General features: G+C 26.7%; 1 protein-coding gene across 7 annotated transcripts; it reads left to right on the forward strand.

Annotated features, from left to right (window-relative positions):
* Positions 1 to 1,156: 1,156 nt before the first annotated feature.
* On the forward strand, positions 1,157 to 26,898 carry LOC145184745 (rho-associated protein kinase 2-like). Of its 7 annotated transcripts, none has more exons than XM_090077293.1 (30): positions 1,425 to 1,500; positions 1,903 to 1,953; positions 2,133 to 2,245; positions 3,427 to 3,508; positions 5,358 to 5,458; positions 6,505 to 6,564; positions 6,842 to 6,919; positions 10,317 to 10,374; positions 12,254 to 12,371; positions 14,277 to 14,418; positions 15,134 to 15,221; positions 15,295 to 15,336; positions 15,487 to 15,583; positions 15,896 to 15,987; positions 16,147 to 16,250; positions 17,584 to 17,639; positions 17,785 to 17,803; positions 17,910 to 17,942; positions 18,556 to 18,640; positions 18,764 to 18,978; positions 20,532 to 20,594; positions 20,888 to 20,926; positions 21,016 to 21,133; positions 21,262 to 21,424; positions 21,518 to 21,590; positions 21,889 to 21,954; positions 23,615 to 23,750; positions 23,891 to 23,962; positions 26,435 to 26,520; positions 26,605 to 26,898. In XM_090077293.1, the coding sequence occupies exons 3-30, from the start codon at positions 2,162 to 2,164 to the stop codon at positions 26,641 to 26,643; spliced, it is 2,409 nt and encodes an 802-aa protein (XP_089933419.1). In that variant the 5' UTR covers positions 1,425 to 1,500; positions 1,903 to 1,953; positions 2,133 to 2,161; the 3' UTR covers positions 26,644 to 26,898. The 7 variants fall into 7 exon arrangements, 4 of the variants coding, with proteins under 4 accessions (XP_089933418.1, XP_089933419.1, XP_089933420.1 ...); XM_090077294.1 differs by having other exon boundaries at positions 1,444 to 1,500; positions 1,854 to 1,953; positions 17,913 to 17,942; XM_090077291.1 differs by having other exon boundaries at positions 1,445 to 1,500; positions 1,854 to 1,953.
* Positions 26,899 to 26,967: the final 69 nt, after the last annotated feature.

The following is a 26,967-nucleotide window of genomic DNA, read 5'->3' on the forward strand; positions in this document are numbered from 1 at the left end:
CATTATAGTTAATGACGTTCATTACAAAATTAAAAGTATTTTCATATTAGAGAAAATACATTACAGTGAGACAATCATTTATACAAACAAATATATTATAAATTCTCAATTTGTTCAGTAAGGATTATGAATGATAGTTTATCACTCTTGCATTTTAAACAAAATAATTCTTCCGTGTTTTTTTTTTTTTTTATGATATGTATGTTTGGGTGGAGTGACTTTTGTAATAAAATTTTTTTAAAAAATACTACAATAAACTTTTTTATAATGACAGAAACAACCGCAGAAATATGTGGAGTTCCTAGTAAACTAGTCAAAAAACTTGGCAACAATTCGGGGAGCTCTGGCATCTAGGTTTGCCCTTGATGAAGGAAATTTTGAAGCTCTTTGTGAAGAAACCGAAAAAATCTATTTTGACCTTTTGCAAGGTTTAGGGTGGTATCCAATCACTCCTACTCTACACAAAATCTTAAAACATGGTCGCGAAATCATCGCAAATTGTGTACTACCTATCATAATAAAGAGGCTGGAGAAGGAAACAACAAATTTTTGCGACATGTAAGAATCCTCTAAATTTCACTCACGAAAATCTTCATGGTTAAATGCCATGTCTGACCACTTTCATAGCTTATGGACATCAGTGACCCAGTCATCCTTGAAATTTCATACAAAAGGAAACAGATGAAAATGGGAAAACGTAAATCCCTGCCTACAGCAATACTTTCGATCTTGAAGCAACCAGTAATTTCTCTACCCGAGATTGAAACAGAAAAAGATTCGTCTGACATTGAAGATACAGATGTTTGTAAAAAGCAAAAAAAAAAATTTCAAAATTTCATCGATGCAAATAAATACTATGTTATAAATAAAATTAAAAAATTGTTAATTATAATATAGTATTTTAGTACGATTTTTTCGCATTTTCGACCAAAATTAACCCTTGTGCGCCACCAGAAATTTTTTTTGTATATAGAATGTTTTAGAAGTCATCGCCAATAAAGAGGTAGGAATCAATGCCGTCAAAAGATATTTTGGAGACAAGATGATTTGAAGACGGCCTCCAGTGGCTTCTTTACCCAACTGATGGCACCTCTATACTGGAGCCGGTATTATTGCCTCCCACCAACAATGACTTCTGTCTCTTAAAAAAGTGTGCCTTTTAGCAAATGTTACTTTGCCGCCGGCAGACTATCCCCCTCTAATTTCTCTGATTTTCTCTCTGGCTCTGATTTAAGTAATAAATTATTTAAAGAAAATAAAGATTTTTTTTAAATTTTCGTAAATAACAACAACAACAACAACAAAAACAACAACAGCAACAAAAAAACAAACAAACAATTTAAAAAAAAAAAAAAAGAAAAATAAATAAAAAACAATACAGAATCAAAAAATAAAAGGGAAATAACAATCGTTAGCTGATTTTAATTTTTAAAACAAGCATGAAATCTTAAGTCGCGCAAGTTAATTGATGTTGTATTCTGGCAAAAGGTTGACTCCCAGGTATGTTATTTGCATTGATATTTTATTACCATTAAAGCTAACTTTACTTTAAGCATTGTGTTTATTATTGCGATACTTAAGTATTTGACAATAAGCAGAGACTTATCAGATACTGTGATAAAAGAGTTCAGTTTGCTTAAAAACATATAAAGATACAGATCTAAAAGAATCTAAATATCGTACAAATAAAGATTTTTTTTTCAGCAAAATATCCTGACTCTTTAAGCTGTTTAAAAAATATAACTGATTTTAAATTTTTAAAATATTTCCTTTTAAATGTTAACATTTTTACAAATTATTTCATTTGTTATTCATACTAATTCAACGGCAAGATATTTTACTTTTTCTTCTAGTTCAAAATATTAGCATTGTTCTTTTTAAATCATTTTTTAACCACTTAAGCTGCGTGGGTATTGGATGTTTATCTTAATGAAAAGTTAACTGCATCCCCAGGTCAGATTTCTGCAGACTGTTTGATGTTTTGTTCCAAATTTATAATGTGGCTTTCTTTTATCATAATGCTATTTACTTTTAAAATTTTGACTCATTGACTGAAAAACACTGTTAAAGTGTTATGTTCACTCCAATATACTTCCAGGTGATTTTCTTGGGATTAAATTTTTACTTTTTAGTGATTTTAGTGAAGAATCTTATTATCAACATGACTGACCTTGAGAAACGTTATCAGATTCTTTATCAAAAGCTATGCAATCCAGCTAATGAGCTCTATATTGAACGAATTTTGGTAAGTTTGCTTGAATTCTTGTTGAAAAAATATAATTAGTATTTATTTACTAGTTTTTATATCTAAATAAATATTCTAGTTATCAAAATACTAATTGAATTTAAATATCTGTTTGAATTCTAGTTTAATGATAAATTTTTACAATGCTGTTCATATTATCTAAACCTAATTGTTATTTCATGGATTTTGATTTTGTTAAAAGATGATTGCTAAGAGTTCACTTTTTAATTGCCAGCTTTTTATTTATATAGCTATCTGTTCTTTTTGTTTCTCTTCTAGTGTTTCAATGGTAGGCTAATTTATGACATAACTTGAAGCAATTTAAATAAATCTCAATATCTTTCTCATAATAAGTAAGGAGATTTGTTTGAAAAAAGTTGAAAAAAAAGTTCATTAGATTCATTTCCAAATTTAAAAGTAATTTGCATGCTGTAAAAGTAATCTATATATACTAAAAAAAGAATCAAATCCTATTCAATCCAAAATCAAACTCTAACTTTTTGTAAAATTATTCTAAATTGTTTTCATTAACTCAAGTAAGTTCAAAAGTTCCAATCATAATCTAATAATTTGGTTTTGAAGTTGTTTCTTGAAGAGGATAATATGAAAATTGATTTTAAAATCATCAGAAATTTTCCTTGGAATACTACATTCAAACTTCAAAAATCTCTCCATTTCCAGAGGATTTTCTTTGTTTGTGTTAAGAAAACTGCTATACATTTCTATTATGATTGTTATTGTCTTTACTTTTAAAATACATAGTCATAACATGTGACTCCTAAAGCACTCTCTCTTCATACCCCTGCTGTTTATTCTTCTAATTACATATAAAAGTAATAATTATTGTAGTAATATTTATTCAAGACTGCCCATGGATGTATATTTTTACCATTAAATTACCAATTTGTTAATTGTAACACAAATTAATGATTTTACAAATACAGAAAAACATTATGGTATATTAAGCAAATGGTGTATGTATGTATGTATGTATGTATGTATGTATGTATGTATGTATGTATGTATGTATGTATGTATGTATGTATGTATGTATGTATGTATGTATGTATGTATGTATGTATGTATGTATGTATGTATGTATGTATGTATGTATGTATGTGTGTGTATGTATGTATGTATGTGTGTATGTGCTGGTATACCATCATTATTTTTCATTGTAGGATATACTGATGTCAATGTACCATGAGTGTGTTTCACCACAGATTAGTGATTTGAAAAATTTTGAATTATACTTGAAAAGATGTAAGTGAGTTTTGTCTTATGAAGTGCATACCATATTGTTTCAATAGCATTTTTCTTTAGTCAGGAGGGTTTAAAGATGGTTTTAGAGTATTTCATTAAACACTTACATTTTTACCTGTATCTTCATTAGACAGAATATTTAAAAGATCATAAATCAAAAAGTGAACGTAGAGAAAGCTTTCAGATTGAATTAATAGATAAAAAAAGATATTGCCAGAGAAAAGAGGAAGCAAGACAGAGCAATTAATGAGCAGAGAAAAAAAAATCTAGTGAGTCAACAGCAGTAGAAATGTGTACTAAATATGAATGTTGGAATTAGATGATACCGAAAAGGGATCAAAGATTGATCCTGACTTTTTTAACCATGACAAAAAATCATACTAATTTGACAAGCAAAGCTGCCATAAAGTCTGAAACAAATCATGTTGTAACAACTGTATTGGCTACTGCTGTATTAATTAACTATGGAGTTTTCAAAGAATCAAATAAATCATAGGTCAAAACTGATAAAAAAATTTGGGGAAAAAAGAACAAATTAGTAACAGTATAAGTTCTAAAACATCAAGCTGAATTTTATGAGCTGAAAGTTATTGGAGTGGATGGCAAGTTTAGATTAGTAGTTTCTGTCAGGCATAACATCAATAAAGATCTTGTGACAGCTGCTTCAACTAAAGAAGAAAATGTAGCCATGTACATTTGCTACTTTAAATGTTTTAACAGTATATAGCAGTATTCAAACTTTAATAACTTAGTAAATGAATTAGTCTATGTTCAAGGAAGCAGAGTTCAGAAGATTGCTTTTAATAATCTGCAGGGAAATCATTTCGTTGTTTGTATGTTATACAGAGAGTTTTCAAACTTTCTGTATAACATGCTGCAGGTTGAAAAGCAGGATGTAAGAGACCAAGTCCTCAACCAGATACTTTAAATAAAACATTAAATAAAGACAACGTTAAAGCCAAAATGTAAGCCAAAATCTGTGAATGAAAGTCAAATTTAACTATTTAATTTTTCAATTTAAAATATTTGCAATCATTTCTGTTGATGTTGATGAGGCTAAGCCCCTAACAAATCTTTGCACAGTTAACATCAAGGGCTGCTATACAGGTTTATGGAAGAGAAAAACAGCGAAAATTTTTTTTCAACCTCAGACAAGTTCATCCTAACAAGTAAAAAAAAGGAATAAAAGAGATGTAAAAAAATGATTACTAATTTATTTAAGAGTCTTTCAAATTTTTTATTTTTTCTTTACCTTCAGACTGAAATAGATTTATGGGACAAGACTCGCCTCTTAGAGTTTAAATCTACTTTTAGTGTAAGTTTTACCTGTTCAGATCTTTGAAAAATAGATATTCCTTTATATAAATATAATGTATATCTAAATATACATCTATATGATATAAATATATACTATATTAAAACTACATAAATATTTATGAATATTTATATAATATTAAGATAGTATATATTGTTATTACATAAATATGTGTATATATAAAAATATATATCATATATATTAAAAATATAAAATATATATTATATGTTGATATATAATTATATTAATATTAATACAAAATACTGATCACTCTTATCAGACATCAAATTTTAGCATAATATAATTTGAAACAATATATTGCTGTATTTGTTTAGATGTTAATTTACCCTCTAAAAATTCTAAAGTTCTTGCAAAAAGTGCTATAAGCCAATCAAAATTTGTATTAGCTTCAAAAATCCATAAAATTCTTTACTGGTCTTAAAATTCTAGCTTAAAAAAAAAGAAAGTTTTATATGAATTTACTATATCTTAAAAGAACAATAAGATTATAAATAAAGGTTTTTTCTTGATAAGATGCTTCTGCTGCTGAAGAAGTTGCAAGTTTTCGGATAAACACAAAAGATTTTCATGAATTAAAAGTGATTGGGCGTGGTGCATTTGCTGAAGTGAAGCTGGTAATAACTATTTTTTGATAAAGTTTTATAGTATTATTTATTAAAATGTGTTAAAATTTATATTTATTTTTCTTTGCTGAAAACTACTTTATCTTTACCAGTATGTTAGTAATATTTAAAGAAAATGCTACTTTCCTACCAAACCTTTTTTAAAAGTCATAATAAGATATTATAATAAAGATATCATAAGATAATGACTAGTTAGGAGAGTTCATCAAAGATGGAGTTTAAAAGCTACTTAAAAGTTCATTAAGTTTTTGTTACAAACACTCCACTCCAAATATCAGCTCTTTTTGTTTATTGGCTTTGCCATTGGATATGCCGTAAGTTATTAGCTAATTTTAAATGTAGCAGTTTTGTTAAAGTAATGAATCTTAACTTCTATAAAAAGCTTTCAAAAGATATTGTGTGGCCAAAATAGGTTTTTTAAAAAAAGTTTTTTTCAAATGAAGAAAATAATGAATGGTTTTAAATGAATGTGTTTTTAAAGCAATTGCTTACCCCCCAAAAAAATTATAGGAGCCTATGACCTGCAACCTCTGAAATAATTGTTCAGTGATTTATCTAAAGTTATGATCTTAAAGATTGTTATATTGATTAATCTTGATCTGTTAATTTAACCACTGTTGCATATATTAAAATCTTTAAATACAAAACAAAAAGGAGGCATTTGCAACTCATTTATTTTATTTATAAAATATTTTTAGTTAATGTTTGGTGAGATACTTAAAATCATATTTTAAGATCTATTTGTGAATGGCCTGTATGTAAATGATCTGTATGTGTGTAAATGATGTGTATGTATGTAAATGATCTATATGCAAATTACCTGTATGTAAATGATCTTGATGTATATAAAAAATTTTGTACTAGTATTCATTATAAATTTTTCTGGGAAATCAAATTAAAATTCAATAAATGTTTCTTTTCCTTGTTTTTTTTAGAATTGATTAAATACTAAAAATTATGGATTAAAACTTGTAAAGATGGTTATGAATCATCTCAATTTTCCATACTTAATTTTAATTAACAATACTTTTCTTTAGGTACGTAACAAAGAAACTAAAAACTTGTTTGCTATGAAGATACTGAGTAAAATTGAAATGGTAACTTTGTCTATCTTATCTTCTTTTAAATATAATTTGATATTAGTAAAACGTTTAAATTACAGAAGTTTTAAAACTGCTTAGCCAACATACATGATTAAATAGCTTACTTTTTTGCTGTAAAAAACGTTGCAGCTGTAGTAAACATATATCTTTCAACTGTTCCTTTTTCATTGCATACTAAGATTAGGAAGCATAAGGATACATTCATCTATCTATCTATTTTCCAAAAGTAACATTTGGGCCATTAATGGTTGTCATTAATATTTGTATTTAGAGTAAAAGATCAGATCAAGCATTTTTCTGGGAAGAACGCGATATTCTTGCAAATGCAAACTCTTCATGGATTCTATCAGTATAGTTTTCCAATTATTCTTTAATTAATTTTTATTACACACATTAAACTTTAGATAACAATAAGTTATATATATATATATATATATATATATATATATATATATATATATATATATATATATATATATATATATATATATATATATATATATATATATATATGTATATATGTATATATGTATATATACATATATACATATATATATATATGTATATATGTATATATATACATATATATGTATGTATATATACTTATAGCATAATTTTGTGCCAAAAACATATCCAAGTTAATTGTGCTGTTATTATATTGTCAGTTTAGATGTAAAAGTCATTAAGTACAGTTTTGAAAAAAAATGAATTAAACATCACCAAGTGATTATTTTTTGTCATTTTAACATGAAAACATAAAAAACATTTACAAAATAAAATAAAAAAAAGTGCCTATAACATTGTCTAAAGCATTCTAATGAGAAGTAAATTTCATTATGTACAGAATATATTTCTTTTCTTTCCAAGTTACTTACTTAAAATTTCTTGTTTTCACAAACTACAAAATTGGTACTTAGTTTTACCTAATAATATGCAAATTATGACTTAATAATTGTCCAATGAGTTTTAGCACACAGTTATTGTGTTGTTTAGCAGTAATGTGTTTAAATAGTGATGTGTTGTTAACAGTAAACAAGTTTTGTGCTCTTTCAACTGAAAAATGTGCTCTTTGTTTCAAAGTTTGTGTGTTTTTTAAGATGTTCATGTGTGTTTTTAAAAAGTACATGTGTTATTTTTTTTAAAAATAAAATTGTTTATTACCTGATATTGTTAAAGAAGTTTAGCTAGTGAAAATCTAAGCTTACAAGTCATCTTATCCTCATGTTTTTTTAGTTAAATGCTCTGTGTTTGTATTATATTTTTATATTCATATATTAGTCTAACATTTAAAGTAAACAACAGAATCACAGAAAGATGATGAATCATATGTAAGATTTATTAAGTTCAGTATAATTATTGAATGATTGACAAATCAACAGAAACTAACAAAATAAAGCACAGATATTCAACACATTTGTTTTATGCATCACAACTATGTTTTCCCACTAAGATCTGCACACAGCAGACCTCAACAAAAAAATCATTTCACTCTGAAATGTTAAAGAAATTTTAAAAATACATATAATATTCCAATCAAAGAAATAAAAGCTTTATGTCAATTTTTACAGAAAGCTATCTACAAATCTACTGTTAAAAATGCTGAGGCAAACCTTAGCCTTACAGCGTTTCTAGTATTACTAAAATGTGTGGACACCAGATTAAAGAAATTTGAAAGCATACTAAATGTAAAAAATGAACATATTCTGAAACATTTATGGCAATCAAGAGTTTTTGATAGTGAACTATGATAGTAAGCCTCTCTTAAACTACAAAATAGTTTCAGGTGGGGAAATTTAAGCTGTTAATGTTTTTTTGATATGTTTTTAAGCAGCAAAAACCTTGAAAATCATTTTTTGATAAAGTATAACTGGAATCTAAAATGACCCTACAGTAAACCTTATGACTAGGGTCCGTTATGTCTAGTGACACTATGACTAGTGTCTACTGCAGCTTCTTTTAAATTTTGATGTTAAAAATAGACAATAGAGGATTGAAGAAAACCTCAATCAGTAAAACATCAGTACGAGTTGCCTTGTTAACTAAAACTCTTGCATGGAGTTTTATGTCATTATTTCTAATCAGAGTCTCAGCTAATGTTCACAGTAAGATCTGCACAATGGCAAATTTTTGTCAATATTTATCAATTTGTTAACATTTTATCGATTTCAGATAGTTAGCTTTATTTGTTGCAAATAAACTTCTGCATCTTTTTCAGTTTCTTAATGGTAAGGTAAGAGATCTTTCACAATACTTTTAAAATCCAACTTACAACACTACTGACAAGCTTTAAAACAACTGATAAGCTGTTCTACAGCTCTGACATATTACTTTGGATTTTGGGTTTCCACTAAAGCAAGTTGCATCACATTCACTAGACAACTGCAATTGATGTAGTGCCAGTTTTGAATCCATAAATGGTGTTAATTTCTATTGTATAATTGTTTCTGTTCTATGATACTAATTGCCTTTTATGTTTTTATTTTGTATTCCTTTATGAAAATCCATAAGAAGCCTTCTTTTAATGGAATTAATATTGTCTTACTCATTACCCTTTCTTTACTTGTGAAATTTCAAATGTGATTTTACAAGTGAAAAAAAAGTTATAAGAACACCACCTTATCATATTTCCACCATTGACTCAGTTTGAGCATATAGTAATGCAGTAATAGTATTTATAACAGAACTGTTTTGAAGACTGGCAAATTTGGCAAATGAAGTATTTGGTTGAGTGATTATTGGCAGATAAAGTAACGAGATGTGTATCTATTACACAACAAATTTAACGTGTATACAAATAAAATTAGGGAGTTAGGGTGGAAAATAAGCAGAAATAGAAATGCAGTGGTTAGACCCACTTCTTTTCCTTTTAGGTCTTGCATGCATTTGTTTATCTTGTATGCATTTGTTTATCTTGCATGCATTTGTTTATCAACTTTTCAATTAAGTCACATCCCTTTAAACTTCTTAGATTTAAGGATTTCCCCTTATAATTAAGATGATTTTCTTTTTGTGTCATCCAGATCACCATCATGTATCTTCATAAACTGTAGTGTCTCAAAATTTTGGTTGAAGCTCATGAGTAGTGCATCTAAGTAAAAAACCTTAGTGCCGAAAGCAATGTAATATTTTTAAAGTTACAAAATCATTTGCTGGCTAAAAAATGAATTCTTTAATCCGTATTCTAAACAGGAAATGGGTAGCAAATATATGTATTATAATTTGGTTTTAAAAAATTGATTCATGATGGTCAGAATGTTCCTTTTGATTTAAAAAAAAAAAAAAAATGAAATGATACACTCACTAAAATAAATCAATAATAATTTTTTATAAATGTTTAAAGCTATATGGTCAATTTGATATTTCATAACTTCAATTTTTTAAATCATACAATTATTTTTGAAGGATTTTTAAATGAAGAATAAAGCAATATAATGATGATGGGTGTGTTTGGTAAGCATTTAAGGGTTAAGAATGATAAAATTTTCATAAAAATTCCTGTGGGTACAATTTTTTTGAAAATGTAAGTCTTAAAGACTAGTTTTATAGGCTTATATTTTTAAAAAAAACTAAATTCACTAAAAAAGTCCCACAAAAAGCAGTAAGAAGTAATAGTAAGTATTCTAAATAAATCCAAAAGAGTTTTTTCTGATTTTCCATATTTTTAAGAATCATTTATGATTACATGTATTTTGTGTTTAAAACTTGTGCCAAAAAAAAAATGTTTCTTTTTAATTTGTCTTTTTTAGCTTCATTATGCATTTCAAGATGAGAAGTTTTTATACATGGTTATGGATTACATGCCTGGTTAGTTTCAAATGTTTAACTTGTTTTCTTTCATTTGATTTCAAACCAGATTTATATTTACTTTAGCAATACTGTAAGAAGTTCCCTTTTGTAAATTTAGTATTTTTCTTGTATAAGTTTATGTTTTCTAAGCATGTCTATTGTAAAATATCAAAACATTTTTGTTGAGTAGTTATTGACTTTAAAAACTTGTTTTTATCTAATTATAAAATGTTTAAAAAGTTTGACAGAATTTATCAATTGATTAAATTGATTAAATGAACAGTAAAACATATATATATATATATATATATATATATATATATATATATATATATATATATATATATATATATATATATATATATATATAGATATATATATATATATATATATATATATATATATATATATATATATATATAGATATAGATATAGATAGATAGATAGATATAGATATATATTTTCCTATATATATATTGACATATATTTCCTGTATATTTACATATTTCAGGACAGTTAGTATAATTATCATAAGAAATTATATTACACACAAAGTATGTAAAAAATACATATTACATATCCAGTAGTATTTAAAAGACTTGATGTTTTGAAGTTTAGGATGGACAGCACTCCTGACAAGAGATATCCTTTATCTTAGAATTTTAAAGACCTCCGAAACCAGTTAGAATTCATTGTTTGAGCCTGCATTTTCCTCCCCTATTTCTTTATCATAATCATCATCTTTGGTTACATAATAAAAGCATTGATTAATAAAGCATACTACAAACACAAAGATCAATTTCATATGCAAGACAAGCAATATGAATGTGACTAGTGTTTTTTCCAAAAAAACAACAAACTATCAGGGTAATAGGTAAGGTATTACCTGTGTAAGATACACTAATCATTGGGAAGAACCTCAAATTATAAAATTGCTAGTAGAAAGAGAAAATCAGAAAAAAGTGAATCAAATTACAAAACTGAAAGAAAGGCTAAAAATATCAAAGCTTTCATAAAGACAACGAGTCATCATCCACAATAATTCTACAAAATTAAGTCAAATAAGATCTATCATGAAACTTGAGAAACTATTAGGCAACTTTTAGGTTCCATTTGCAAAATACAACATACTAAGTTATTAAATCAGCATGATTAATCACAATTCATCTTTTCTCGTTAACTGTTTCAAATTAAAAAAAAGAACTCTTCCAAGCAAAATCTGTAAAACTTTTCTATACAAAAGTACTTAACTAAACAAAACTTGAATGCAATTATAGAATGTTTATATGTATGTATGTGTGTGTATAGATGGAGATAGAGATGGAGATGGAGAAGGAGAAGGAGAAGGAGAAGGAGAAGGAGAAGGAGATGGGGGTAGGGGAAGAGAGAAAGAATGGACTTCATTGTTGTTATCATCCTTGTCCTCTTCTTCTTCCTCTTTCTCCTCCTCCTCATCATCCTCATCCACATCCACATCCCCATCCCCCAAATAAATTAATATTCCTGTCCCCAGCACCTCAAGATGTTGAATACTTGTTTTTAGTTCTCAGCATCATGTGATTAAAATAAGGGTGACACTAAAATTGTTTGAGTTTTCATTTTTACAATTTTTCTAAAATATTTACATTCTTAAAATGATTAAATGGTTTAAAACAAGAATTGTGTCATTTGTTGGTGTTTGTCAAACTTAAAGATAAGTTAAAATGTTTAATGATTGACTTAATGGTCAATTTTTGTGCATAAGTAGTTATAAAACTGTTGATAAACTATGATAGCTTAAAGCAAAAGTCTTTCCGTACTTAATCCCCTTTCCTCGAACAGTTAAACTAATTTCTATTTCCCTTTTTGCATTCCACTTCAAAATTTCCTGATTTTAAGATGTTTCTTCTGATTTTAGGAGGAGACTTTATTAATTTAATGTGCAACTATAACATTCCAGAGTCTTGGGCACAATTTTACATAGCTGAATTGATATTAGCTATTGATGCTCTTCATAGATATGGCTACATTCACAGGTATACTTTTTTTTTATACTCAAGTAAAAATTGTTTTTCTTTTTAAAGTGGTTCTTTTAAGATGACTAATAAATAACTAACTAGTTCATTAAAGATAATCAGAAATAAATTTCAAGTCTTCTAACTGAGTTTCTAAATACTAGCTCTACCAATTGAAATTTGTAAGTAACTCAACTTAATAAATCAAGATTCACATTCAGAGCAAGATACAAAGTTTAAACACATAAAGTTATATGTATTTAAAATGAAATAAAGTAAATATGTGTGAATGTGTGTGTATAGAATGTGTATGTACATGTAGAATGTGTGTATAGAATGTGAGTATAGAATGTGTGTATAGAATGTGTATGTACAATGTAGAATGTACAAAAAGATCTATAAAGCTTAAACCTTGTTTTCAAATAAAATGAAATAAATTAGTGTTTCCAATTCCAGAAATTTATTTAAGGACTGGTGCTGGAACAGCCACTAACAGGTTTGAGTTTTTATTGTTAAAAGGTTCAGTTAAGTTTCAGGAGCATTTTAGGTCTCCATTCTAATTTTTGGGCTTAAGTGCTCCTAATTTTATTGTCCCCTTAATTAACAAGAAGAAAAATTTCAGTAATTGATTTTTATTCTTAAAATCTTTGAATCTTTATAACATTTTCATTAATCTTATTTACTTCATTAGTCCCTTTAAGTCCCCTCCAGTGACAGAATTATTTTAATTAAACAAGGTTTTCATAACTCAACAGTATTTTTGTCCTTGATGCATTTTTTGCATAGGTTTCATTTGAGATTGTACCACTTAACAATTTAAATTCATCCTTTTTTGTGCTTTAAAAGTGTGTTTAAAAGTGTACAAAAACTCAGTTGGGATTGAGATTGTATAAAGATTATCACTGGTTAAATGCACAAGTTAAATGCTAAGTGAAAATTCTTGTTAGAACATTTTTACATCAACTGATATACAAGCTGTGTAACCCATAAGTACATGTTGAACTTACACTCATTTAACAATCAGAATTAAGTTAAAAATCATTAATGAATAAGCCTTTAAATTAACAAGCCATAGTGCTTCTTAAGTCAGAATAACTATGTGGAAAATCAAGAGCTACATGATTTGATGTTCAATTTTTAGCAAAGTCTAAAAGTAATTAAAACAAAACCAACCAACAAATGAAAGAAAATTTCACCAATAAATAAAATAATCTACCAATATGTTTTAACTGAAAATTATCACAAGCCTTGATACAAAGCTCGCCATACAATAAACAAAACAAAATGACTTTAAATAAATTTAAATAAACCAAGTAGATTTAGTACAACAGCAAAAGATAGATGAAAAACATTTTCAAAAGAGGAAGGGGTATGATGGGTTATGATGAGGTTATGATGAGGTTATGATGAGGTTATGATGAGGTTATGATAATGTTATGAGTTGAACTGAGTTTCCTCTTTGACTTTTTCTTTTTAAATTAACATTAAAAAGCACAAACTTGCAGAAGCAGAATTCTTTCGATTTTGACAGGAGAGGAAATTGCTTAATTTAAAAATGAACTTTTCTTAGAGTGATAAAGATATATTCTGTACTAAAACACAATTTCTATAGTAAAATTTCTAATCATATAATTGATGAGGTGAGCACTTTTGTAGGATTCTGGTTACATAGTTTATGTCTTTAAAATGTATTTTACGGTTTAAAAATAGTTTCTGAGAGTTTAATGCAGCTAAATATGCTACATTTTAAAAGAAACTTTGGATAGGTTTTAAATTCTTTTTCAAAATGGTATAATGTAAGGATAGGTTTTAAATTCTTTTTTTTTTTAAATTTAGAAATTTGAAAAAATTTCTAAATTAAAAAAAAAAAGAATTTAAAACCTATCCTTACATTATACCATCTTGAAAGTATAAATATTCTTTTAGGGATGTAAAACCTAACAACATGCTATTGGATAGAAATGGTCACTTAAAACTAGCAGGATTTGTTTCATCTCTGAAAATGGACAAAGGTGGTTTAATACATACAGATGTTGTTGTTGGAACTCCAGACTATATTACTCCAGAGGTCCTAACTTCATATTTTATATTCTTTTATTTAGTTAAAGTTTTTGTTGAACTTTGTTAAAAGTAAATCTTGTATGACAAAATATTATTAACATTACAAATAATTTTTTTTACAAACATTTTTAATCTCATTTTTGTTCATGGTTTGTTTTTATCTCTTCATATAAATACACTATTATTATTATACACATATACATATGTTACCATTGCTATGCACATAAATATATATACATATGTTATCATTGCTATACACATAAATATATTATTATTATTACACACAAATAAATATACAATTATTATATACATGTAAAGATATTGTTATACACAAATATTTTATTATTATTATTTTTATTATTATTATTATTTTTATCATTGTTATTATTATTATTATTTTTATTATTATTATTTTTTTTATTATTATTTTTATTACTATTATTATTATTATTATTATTATTATTATTATTATTATTATTATTATTATTATTATTATTATTATTATTATTATTATTATTATTATTATTATTATTATTATTATTACTATAATAACATGTAAATATATTATTATCATTACTATTGATCATCATTATTGTTGGTGTTTTTAACTATTATTGTTATTAGTATTATACACATATAAAGACATTGCTATTATAGACATGTAAATATATTATTATTGTTATACACATGAATGTAGCTCTAGTTGTTTCACTTTTATTTAGGCGTTAGCTTATCAAGGAGGGGAAGGTGTTTATGGTCAAGAATACGATTATTGGGCTGTTGGAATAATTTTATATGAACTTATTTTGGGTATACTATTACAATAAAATTATTTTTTCAAACTTGTCATTAAAGTTGCTGTAATATTTTTTTTTCTTTGCAGGTGATTTACCTTTCTCTGATGTTTCCTTAATGGGAACATATGGTAAGATAACAAAAAAGATTTGAACTTCAGAGTATAAACTAATGTAAAAGTAGCTAATATAAAATTTATATGCAATGTCCTTCATACTTTTTGTTATAGCAACCACAGTTCATATAAGTTTTATATGTAGCCTTGTTTTTTAAATTTCAGAAAAAATCATGAATCATAAGAATACTCTAAAATTTCCGGATAACATTGAAATGTCAAACTCTTGCAAAAATTTAATCAGTGCTTTGTTAACATCAAGGTATTTTTAATTATTAGCACTTTAACTATTACCACTTATTCATAGTTATTTATTTTATTTTTTTTTTACCAGTTAAAACCAGTAGTTTTTTGTGAAGCTCCTCTATCATTTTTATTTGCGATTTTTTAATTAGTTGTTATGTGTAAATAAAAATAATTCAACCAAGTGAAAGTAATTTTCTCAGCAATATAAGTCCATTTAGTTTGTAAAATATTCATCATTTTACTGGAAAATTGTAAAGTTAGTTACTTGTAAACAAAGTCATTTAAAATTTTTTTGATGCTGATTGTTTTTGTTTTTTTTCTTTTGAAGAGATAAGAGACTTGGTCAACATGGCATAGAAGATATTCAAAATCATGAATTTTTCAAAACTGTTTATTGGGATTGGAATAACATACAAAGCAGTAATCTTTAACTTAGCTTTTGATTTATTTACGATGTTCTTTTTACATTTTTTTTTTCTTAAAAAATCATTTAAAATTGTTGCATTCCGTTTCTGCAATTTTGCTCTCACTTATTTTGGCCGTTTTTTAAAAAACACTTTTCTATATTCAATTTCTCAGCTGTTGCTCCATTGATACCAGAATTATCCAGTGATGATGATACATCAAATTTTGAAGTTTTTCCAGAAGTAGACTCTGGCTATGAAATGTTTGAATCATCAAAGGTGAGGCCTGTGTATCACCAGTTGTCATTCTGAGTAGAATGATATTTGTGATAAATTTGAAATATTTTTTCATTTAACACATTTCTAAATTTAACACTTCTAATTCAAAGTCATTCGTTTTATAAAACCAGTCATAAGAACATATAGTCTGGCCAGTTATAGGTTTTTATTGTCACATAGTCAAATTTTTTTTTTAAAAGTTGGAATTGAGAGTTGAAAAAAACAATAATCAGGTTCTTTTTTGTCTGATAAATTACATATGTAATTTTATTAACAAAAATTTAGTTTTTTTGTTCACTTATCTGCATAGCTTTTAAAAGTGAGTTTAACATCATTAATTCCCAATTGTAATTTCTTTGATTAGCAGTGTCCAGTAAGGTGTTAACTATAAAATGCAAGAGTAAAAAAAATTACAATACCAAAACTGCACAAGTAAGGTAACTGATTATCAGGTAATCAGTCAGTTGACTGACTGCTGGGTAACAGCTTTTGGTGAATAAAAATAAAATAATCATTGTAAATTACAAATTTAAATGTAAACTATAAATATTTCTGGTTAAAAAATTAGGTGTTATTTAAAAGCTATATCTTTATTAAACCTTCTTATAAATCTTCATCTGACTGCAGTCAATATTTTTAAGAAAAAGATTTGGTGATTTTTGAAAGCAATATTAGCTTTTTTAAATATTTAAGTATCCATCAGATGATCGATCTGCATCTTGCATGGTTGTTTACTTTACATTCAATTTAACTAGCTGATAAAAGTGTCTTCAGTCTGAAACCTGCTTTACTAACTTTTTGAATAACAAATCCTAAAAAAAAAAGTGCTCAATACATAAAGCACTCAAATAGCTAATCAATTTTTTTTTCTTTATCAGAAAACTGAAAAATTGAGTCATCAATACTGAGAACTGAACAGGCATTGCAAGTTGATTTAAGTGATCCAAAATGGGGTTTGTTAGGTCATATCCACAGGAAATGAGGCTTTATTGGTAAGATTTTTTAGAAAAACTTTCTGGCCTATAGTTTGTTATAAAAGTTACTGCATCAAATCTGAAGTAACTTGCTTTTCTAGATCTAAATAATAAAGTTTTTGTTTTTAATAAGTTAATCACTTCCTGTTTGCTTGTTAAATTAGCCATGTTTTGATTTTTTATTTACTTGTAACTATTCTGGGCTGAATAAGTAAACTAAGTTCAACTGTCATCTTTAAAAAGCAATAAAAGTTTGCAAAAACAGAAAACTTTGATTGCTGTTAAAAATCAGTCAGGCTGTATGTTCTTATAATTATCATTAAAAAGTATGTTTACAAATATTTTTAATTCTACTTTAGGGATTTGTTGGAAATCATTTTCCATTTATTGGTTTTTCCTATTCAAAATATAATCGGTAATATTCAAGTTAAGAATAGTTATATTCAAAACTTAAATGGTTAAATATTCAAAATGTAACTTGTAATATTCAAAGTATATATACTAAGTGTCACTATTAAATATTGTAGAACAACATTTTAATTGTCTCTTTTTTTTATTAGAATTATTGAAGGTGATGAGGTGAGAATGTTTATAAGGATATATTATGCAAAGTTTGAGAATGTTCTCTTGATTCCATTTTGTTTTTTCTTTATTTTTCTTTATTTTTTTACTTTTTTTAATTTAGCAGTATGGTTGCTCTGATAGAAAAGACAGACAGGCAAGTTTTTATTGACTCTTTCTTAATTCCTTCTTTGATAACTCTTCTTTTTATTTGATAACTCTTCTTTTTCTCTCTTCCTTCTTTTAATCATTTCTTCTTAAGTATTCTGGCTGTTAAAAAAAAAAAAAAAAGGAAAAAAAGCAAACTTTTTTTTTTGTTTTAAAAAAATGAACTTTTTTTTCTTATTGAATAAAAATTTAAAAGTTTTTTATTATGGAAATTAAAACATCAAAGCTGTTTCATAGTTTTGGGCTTTGAAGGATTTTATACTTACATCACCCCTGGGGGCCTTGTACTTACATCACTCCCTAGCCTTGTACTTACATCAGTCTTAGCCTTGTACTTACATCACCCCTGGCCTTGTAGGCTATGTTTTTACAAGAAGCAGATTAATACATTGATTATGAAATATGGTTCTTTGAATTTTTTTTTACTTTTAAAGAAATAGTTGAAAAGTGTGTGTAAATTATGAACCAAACTCTGTTAAAATAATTTACCTCAGAATGTTTCTAAGATAAATTATTTATTTTTTAGATAAATTATAGATCTAGCTATTATTTATCTAAAATTATTTATCTAAGAAGCGTTTATTGTGATGTTTTTTTTAAAGATTGAAGACAGAATTCGTAAATTGGAAACTGAAATTCAAGCTGAAATCCAGACAAGATTAGAAAATATAAAACTGATGCAAAATGGTAAATTTTTTTTAAAATTATTTTTAATTTAATGTTTCTTTAAATTTGAAAATATTTTGTTGAATATAACTTTTCCTTTGATCCTATGCAAATAAGTATAAAGTTTTCTAATTATCTCATAAGGTACCGAAGGAGGGGTGAAAAATGAAGTGATAGAAGAGTTGAAAAAAGCTCTTAAAGAACAAAAAACACTAAAAATACAAGCCGTTAGTAAACTAGCAGAAATTATCCAAGCAAAAGATGGTGGTTGTGGAAAAGAAAATGATCAGTTAGTAGCATCACCAGAGTTAAAAAAAGAAGAAAAAGAGTACAAAAAAATGCAATTATTGCTGAAACAGGTTTTAAAAAATTTTTTTTTGTTTTATAACAAATACATACAAATATATAATTAACATAAAGATGAAATACTTTGTGTAAATTGTATATATATTTGTATATTTATGTTTGTATGCATGCATGGTTGTATGTATGTATGTATGTATGTATGTATGTATGTATGTATGTATGTATGTATGTATGTATGTATGTATGTATGTATGTATGTATATATATATATACATATACATACAATATTTCTTTTATGATGTCAGAGCATACACCACCATGATTTTTTAATTTTGTAACAGTCTTTTTATTTTTGATTTGTATTTCGTGGGTGAGACTTTAAGTACCATACATAGTTGATTTTTCTTCATTTTGCATACATACATACATACATACATACATCCCAAAATTCGAGAGCAACTCCACATGGGAAACACCAGTATCTGTTTTAACAGTGAACCATGGTTTAAAAGGATGCGTTGCTACAAAAAAAACTATTACTGCGCAAACAAAACAAATTTAAAAGATTGCATTGAGCAAAAAAAAATAGGGATAGGACAATTGAACAATGGTCTAAGGTTTTGTTTACATATGAATCAAAATTTGAAATTTTTGGAAGACAAGATCAATAAATGTTCAATGTTTGGTCAGCAAGTAAATGAATAATTAATGTGTTATTCCAACAGCCAAGCATGGTGGAGGCTTGGTCATAATCTGGGGATGCTTTACAGAGAAAAAAATTTGTAATCTTGTGCAAATTGAAAGCATTATGAACAAAAGTTGTACCACAAAATTCTTCAACAACATGCTTTTCCGTGTGGGGAACAGCTTGTGAGCTGTCGATTTGTTTTTCAGCAGGATGATCCCAAGAACAGTTATAAATATTGTGGGAATTACATTTTAGTTAAAGTTAAGCAAAAAGAACAAAAGTATATGGCTCCTGATTGTAACCTGAGTGAGGTGTTGTGAGACAAAATGGACAAAAATAAGGGGAAAATGCAACCAACCAATACAAAACAGTTTGCTCGTTTTAAAAATATTGTTGGAATAAAATTACAATCAAATCATCAGATTGTTGAATCAAAGATAAAAAAAAAAACTTCAAAAATATTTTAAGAGTCAAGATTTTTTGTTTCAATAAAGAAAACTTTTTTTTACAAATAATCCTAGAAAAATGCAATGATTAAGGAAAATCTTGGTTTTTATAACATTTAGTTAAAATTGTGAAGTGAATGTAAACTTTTAACCAGTAGTGTATATATATATATATATATATATATATATATATATATATATATATATATATATATATATATATATATATATATATATATATATATATATATATATATATATACATACATACACTATATATACAATTTTAAAGTTAAAACATTTTGAATTTTTTCAATCAAATGATTTCCTGTACTATTATTGGAAATTATGACAAAAGAAATCAAAAAAAAATTTTTTGAAAATATCCAAAACGTTTCATCATGTAAATAATTATGGATGTATATACAAATTAACATGTTGTTGCATTTTTTGAAACTTTTTAACTATTTAGGAAAGGGAGCAATACCAAAGCACAGAAACTAAGCTTCGAAATGAAATTTATGAACTTGGAATTGTAAGTAGCTTATTTTATAAAGTTTACCGTGGTTGACACATTTCAGCAGTTTGTAGGTTTTACAAAGCCATATATAAAGGTTATAGAAGCCAGGTCTTTATGATATTAATAAATTCTTTTGTTAGTTCCTCATCTTGGTAATTATCTTTTTAGACTTAAGCAGGTAGTAAATGTTAGCTACAATAATTTTTGTAGTTTTGTTTATAAAAACATAAAAACTAAAGAAGAAATAAGAGAAAAAATTCTTTTCTGGTTGAGCATTTTTTACTCAATGTTTTGTTTTATCTTTTCAGGATGTAGAAAAACAACGAGAAAAGTTAAAAAAAGTTTTGGTAAGGAATGTGAAATATTTTATTATTTTCAATTATTGCTGCATTTTGATATTTTAATAATATTTATGTAATTAATTTTACTCATTTAGATGGAGCTAAATTCCAAAAGCACGACTCTTGAACAGCTACAAGAAGAAAATAAAAATTTAAATATTGAAATTGAGAGTTTGCAAAAGTTGGCACCAAGGAATTCTGTGACTCAGCAAGGTAATTCAGAAATTCTCACCAAAATAAGTTGTCAAAAAAATAGTAGATGATGATGGATGATTATCATATTCTGTTAATTTCATTCATTAGTATTTTACCAAGATTGATTTTTTTTTTTAATGTTTTAGTGAATTTAAAGTTAGAAGGCTGGTTATCAATTTTTGAGAAGAAAAATGATAGGCATTTGGAATGGAAAAAGCAATATGTTGTTGTGACCAAACAAAAAATCTTTTTCTTTAACACTGAACAAGATAAAGCAGCTTACACACCTGCTATGATAATAGATATTAGGTAAAGATTTTAAACCTTATTTAACATCTACTTGTGGTTTCATTGTAATTTTAAAAGTATTTCATTGCATACCATCAATTTGTTTCTATCTAGAAAGTTGATCGATGTTCATACTGTTACTCCAGGTTATGTTTACAATGCAAAAGAAAGTGCTAAAGTTTTCAAAGTAATTTTTTCTGTTATTGTTTTTTTTTTAGATCTCCATTAGATTAACATAATACTTGAAATAATTTTATTATTTCTTTACAAGAGAAATTCTGCATAATATTATTTTTTCATATATTTATTACAATTTTTCATATATTTATATATTTACTACAAGTTTAGTAAATAATCCTAAACACAGAAACATGAAATAAAGGTTTGTTAAACTTAATGAAGTTAAAAAGTTGGTTTTTTTAAGTTAACTATTTCAAAAAGTTTTCATTAAAAGTTTGAGTTTTTAAGTTTTTTTTCCCATTTAGATGGTATATTTTAAAGAAGGTCAAACTAAAGTACCTAAAGAAAAGAATGAGGAAGACCAAGTTGAGGTAAATACCAACTCTCTCTCTCTCTCTCTCTCCCCCTTTTTAATGAGAAATTAAGGCAGTAGCATGGTATTTAGAGTCTCAACTACTAAAAAAATTGTTCATCAATTTTTATTAAAAACTAAATCATATTTCTAATGCATCAATATAGGAAGAAGTTAATTTATTCCTGTGGACAAAATTTCTAACTTTAGTTTTTGTGGTCCCCACAAGCTTGAGTACAACTAATTATAGTTAATTGATGGTTTTGTTCATAAAGTGTTAAAATCTTTGATGTTTTTGTAATTTTTTTTTTTTTACTTTTTGTTTATTGATTGCCCAGTACTTTTTTATAAAACTCTGAATTCTGGGCAATTTGGAGGATTAGCTATTTAGCTACAAAGTTTACATATCTTGTTCATACCATTCCATAGTCAATTTACCATGGTGACTTAAAGCCAAGTCAGGCCAGAACACAGGTTCATTATCATGTAATCTAACTAGAGGTAAAAGCTGTTTTTGTAACTATTTAATGTATATTTGGCCAGTAAGTGTGGACTTACAAATATAAGGTACTGATTTATTGCCAAGACTGCAAATAGTGTACCAAATCAAAGATTTTTTAGCACTTATGTTTTGTGTATTTGAATTTCTTACCTGCTTTACCTCTATATTCAGAAATATAAGAATGCCCCAGGAGTTTATTGATGATCATACTTGATGTGAGTTTCAAGGTCTTCAATAATACAGAAATTCTTGAAAAGTAAAAATGTCATACAACTTGATATTCTTTAACAATTTGTAATATTTTACACAGGATTGGTGTCATAGATCTCATGGTTGATTGATTGTTCTGATTAGTCAGTGCAATTAAATGTAGTTTTTAACACTGTGGCCTTTCAATCCTACCATCGATTACTTGAAGAAATAGTTGTTTTTTCTGCTATTGATGAATAAAGGCAGTTTTGGCCACTTATCATAATCTAACAGAAAAGAAGTATCAATTCGCAGGACAGTAACAGAGTAACAGAGATCAAGAAGCAGGTTTAATGAATGAATCTAGAGTTTTCTTGCTTCTCTTCTTTTCTTGTGTATCTTACTGAGACACACAGGAAATATCAACCTTGGTTTCCTTTAAGAGTGTGTTGCTGTTTTAGTTTTTCAATAAATCAAGTATGAGCTTCTAGAGTAAAATGTGTGATTTTCAACAACTGAGTTAAGCAAAGCCTGCAAAATGAGCAAGAAAGTGTATCATTTTGCTTAAAAAGTAAGATTCTGAAACCTTATGCAAAATTACAAGCTTTTGTTCAAATTACACTCTCTTGTTTAAATTACACTCTCTTGTTCAATGCAGGAGATTATATACTGCTGTTTAAGAAATTATTTTATAAATTAAATATTTTATTGATGAAGAATTTGAATTTAAACCCCAAAAGATGATTTTTAATTTTTAAAAAATGTTTTTGTATTTAAAGTGACTGTAAGCATTTTTAGCATAATTATCATTATTAACAAAATTTGTTAACAAAATTTTATCTAATTTTGATTTCTGGGTCCAGTGTAGGAAATCAAAGCCAATTTTTATTCAATTTGTCAAAGTTGTTTAACTTCATTGAAAATTTTATAATGATAAAGATTGTTTTTTTTTTTTTACTAAAAATAAGAATTTTGATTCTCTCTGCAGGAAAAAGCTGGTTCTAGTATTCTATTTAAAGACCATCAGTTTGTTGTGATGCATTATCACATGCCTAATGCATGTGGTTTGTGTCAAAGACAAATGTGGCATATGATAAAGCCACCTGCAGCTGTAGAATGCAAAAGTATGAATCTTATATATTTCTAATTCAATTCTCCAAACCATAATGGTTTGTTTGATTTGTGTTTCTTTGACAACTGTTTTCTATTTTCCCATAATTTTCTTTTGTTGCATAATTTATTTTTTTTTGTTTGTAAACTTTAGGATGCCATTTGAAATGTCATATGGATCATATAGATCGAGAAGAAACTCTTATACAACCTTGCAAAGATTTAAGTATACTATTAGATATAAAGTTATATTTTATACATATACATTATATTGTATTTATGTATGTATGTAATGTTATGTTATGTTATGTTATGTTATGTTATGTTATGTAAAATGTAATATAATATAATTTATGTATGTATGTATGTATGTTTATGTTTATGTTTATGTTTATGTTACATTCAAATGTTAAACAATATTAAATATTGAGTTATAAATCCTTCTCTTGAGATTTTAAACTATTTTTAAACTTTTAAAAATTTATGTGAAATTTCTTCCATTTAAATTTCAATACTGAAAGATCTTTAATTTTGATTGTTGATTAAACTCTTAAAGTTTTACGATCTCTTTAACATCAATTGGGTTCATGAAAGCGACATAAAATCTTTAAATATGTAAAGATAACAGGTAATTCATCAAATGGATTGGAACCAAAAAATGACTTACCCGCAACTACAACACACCCTGTGAAAATGACCCGCTAATCTTCACAGCAAGTTCTGAAGAAATCCTTTGGTGGGTTATCACCATATACCATGTATATGAATCCTTTAAATTTTTTAAATTGATTGACTATGTCCGAGAAAAAATATTGGTGTTTGAATTTTTAACTCAATTTTTCATATTTTCGGTTTTAGAAATTGGAAGAATTTTTAACTCCAAACCCTAAAAAATTAAATTCCTTAAAGAACTATTATTAATGAAAAGTAAGTCAATAAAATATAATTAAGGGATTTTTAGCAAGTTTTTTTATTAAATTTCATATAAATTATATAATATTATATAATTATAGAAACTGAATTGTTTATGGTTAGTATTTTAAAATTTAAAAAATTAACAATATATGTATTAGTATTTTGAATTGAATTTTTCAAGTATTTTTTCCCAAAATTCATGATTAAGTTCACCAAATTTTCAGTTTTAGTTTTGCAAAATGCTATGTTTACAAAATTTTACACAGGATTTCCAACTTTGAAAATGAGTCTTGGTGTCAGAGATCTCATGGAAGATCATCAAAGTCCGGTCCACAAGGCTCAAAATCTTTTGACATCTGACTACAGAAGAGACACAGCTGTAAAATGCAAGTTAATATGAGCAATTGGTGAGGATGTACCAGAAACTAATCAAAACATAGGAAAGTTCATGAGCTTGATTCAATCAAAATCCATTGTTATTTGTGATATGAAGCTTGCAAATATTCTATGTGAAATTCAGTAACATGCCAGCAAGCACCCATGTTGTTGGTATGACATTACATCTTAAAAGGTTTCAGAGTGTGGAAATTTGATAACATTTATATCCATGAAGTCAAATTACAAAAACTTTAATAATTGTTGTTCATCTTCCAATTTTACAGAGACTGGAAAGTTGCTACATTCTAGAAGCAATTCCACCTATGGAATTGCATCTTCTTACTAGGAGTTGCTAATCATATGTTCAAAGGTCTTTGCTCATTGTGGCCTGGAGCTAAAGATTGGGCTTTGTAGCTACATCTTTAAATGGAAACTTATCGTTGAGGACAGTTTATTGGAAATGATTGTTACAAACTTTAAAATATTGATCGGCTTCGATGACCTGCAGAAAAAGCATGTGCCGTTTAAGCCATACCATTTGTGGACTGCTTTCGAAAATTCAATTCATTTTTTACCTGTGTCTTTTCATGTGAGTCAGTTCATTAAGTCAAAGAGATTCTCTCTTGGACTTTTTAGCCTCAGAAGCTCTCCATCATAACTTCAGAAAACATTACTCAAGATATAAAAGAACTGTTAGCCACTCAGACTATGGCAAACAGTTGCTGAACTGTCCAATTGACCACAACTGCCAGCATATCTATCAAGCATATTTTGCTGACACCATGGGCTAAAATCTTGACAAGAACTTTATTTCAAAAATGTTATTTTTTTTACCATGTTACATTTATTATTTAAATATCAGAATCTATAAGAAGAATAAATAGAATTTTTCACCGTATTACCTGTCATTTTCATTTAAAAAGGAACTTCAATAAGAAAATCTGATTCTCGTTCTCGTTCAATTGTGAATATTAACCCTATACAATTCAGTTTCTTGACAAACTTTTTATATAAAATTTAAGAAAAACCTTTGCTAAAAAGTTCACCGGGTGTGAATACTATATAAATACACCGGGTATGGATTGCTATATAAAAAAATATTCTCAATAAAAATCACATGATGGGGTGGTTGAAAAAGTTCACCTCAATATTCGTAAAGGACATTTATCTGGTTGGACCCAAAATAATGCTGACAGGGGCGTTTTATGGTTTTGAACCCTTCCTTTTGGACGCTGTGTAAGAAGTTTATTAGATTCCATCAAATAAAAAACCATCAAAAATATTTAAAAATTTAAAGTTGACTAAATTTTAATTTTCTTTGAGATTTTTTATTATCTCTCTTAATCTTTTATTCTTAAAGTAAATTTTTTTTTTTCTAATAGTTTTAATATTTTTAACAATTTAGTTGTTAAAACAACCAAAAACTTACTGGTGTTGACTAATTATGTAGACGAACGAAAACGATGGGTGGCAGAACTTTCCCAGAAAATTGTACGCAATTATTTCATTTAAATTTCTTTATCAAATCTTTGATCATAAATAAATGAAATTTATGTTAATTTAACACTTTTTCAGAAGGAAAATTTCTCGACCGCTGACAACAAAATCGTATAACGATCTGCACCCTATTTTCTTGGCAATTCTTGTCTAAAAAGATTTATAATTAGCAATTGAGAAACCGTCGCAGCTATTTTCCAGTTTCAGAATTTTTTGATGAAGTTTTTTTAAGTTTTTTTATGAAGTTTTTTTTTTGTGTGTATATAGGTTTTTTAGAATTAACTTTTATAGTCAAAGGGTGATTTTTTAAAATGCTGAAATTTTTTTAATGTAATATTTTTCCATTTTTAAAATAAATACTCGAAATGTAAATAATTAATAAATAGTCTACTTACCCCCCCCCCCCCCCTTTGTCTAGAACCTTTAACCACTTAATGTACA

Source organism: Hydra viridissima, unplaced genomic scaffold (assembly GCF_058129835.1).
Source record: "Hydra viridissima isolate aposymbiotic clone 2 unplaced genomic scaffold, HvirCarnegie_v1 scaffold_2, whole genome shotgun sequence".
NCBI lineage: Eukaryota > Metazoa > Cnidaria > Hydrozoa > Anthoathecata > Hydridae > Hydra > Hydra viridissima.

Coding starts and splice junctions, on each gene's coding strand:
- LOC145184745 (XM_090077292.1), top strand. CDS start 2,162: ATGACTGACCTTGAGAAACGTTATCAGATTCTTTATCAAAAGCTATGC. Junction 2,246..3,426: donor TCTATATTGAACGAATTTTG/GTAAGTTTGCTT, acceptor TTTTCATTGTAG/GATATACTGATGTCAATGTA. Junction 15,988..16,146: donor TTGGAATAACATACAAAGCA/GTAATCTTTAAC, acceptor TCAATTTCTCAG/CTGTTGCTCCATTGATACCA.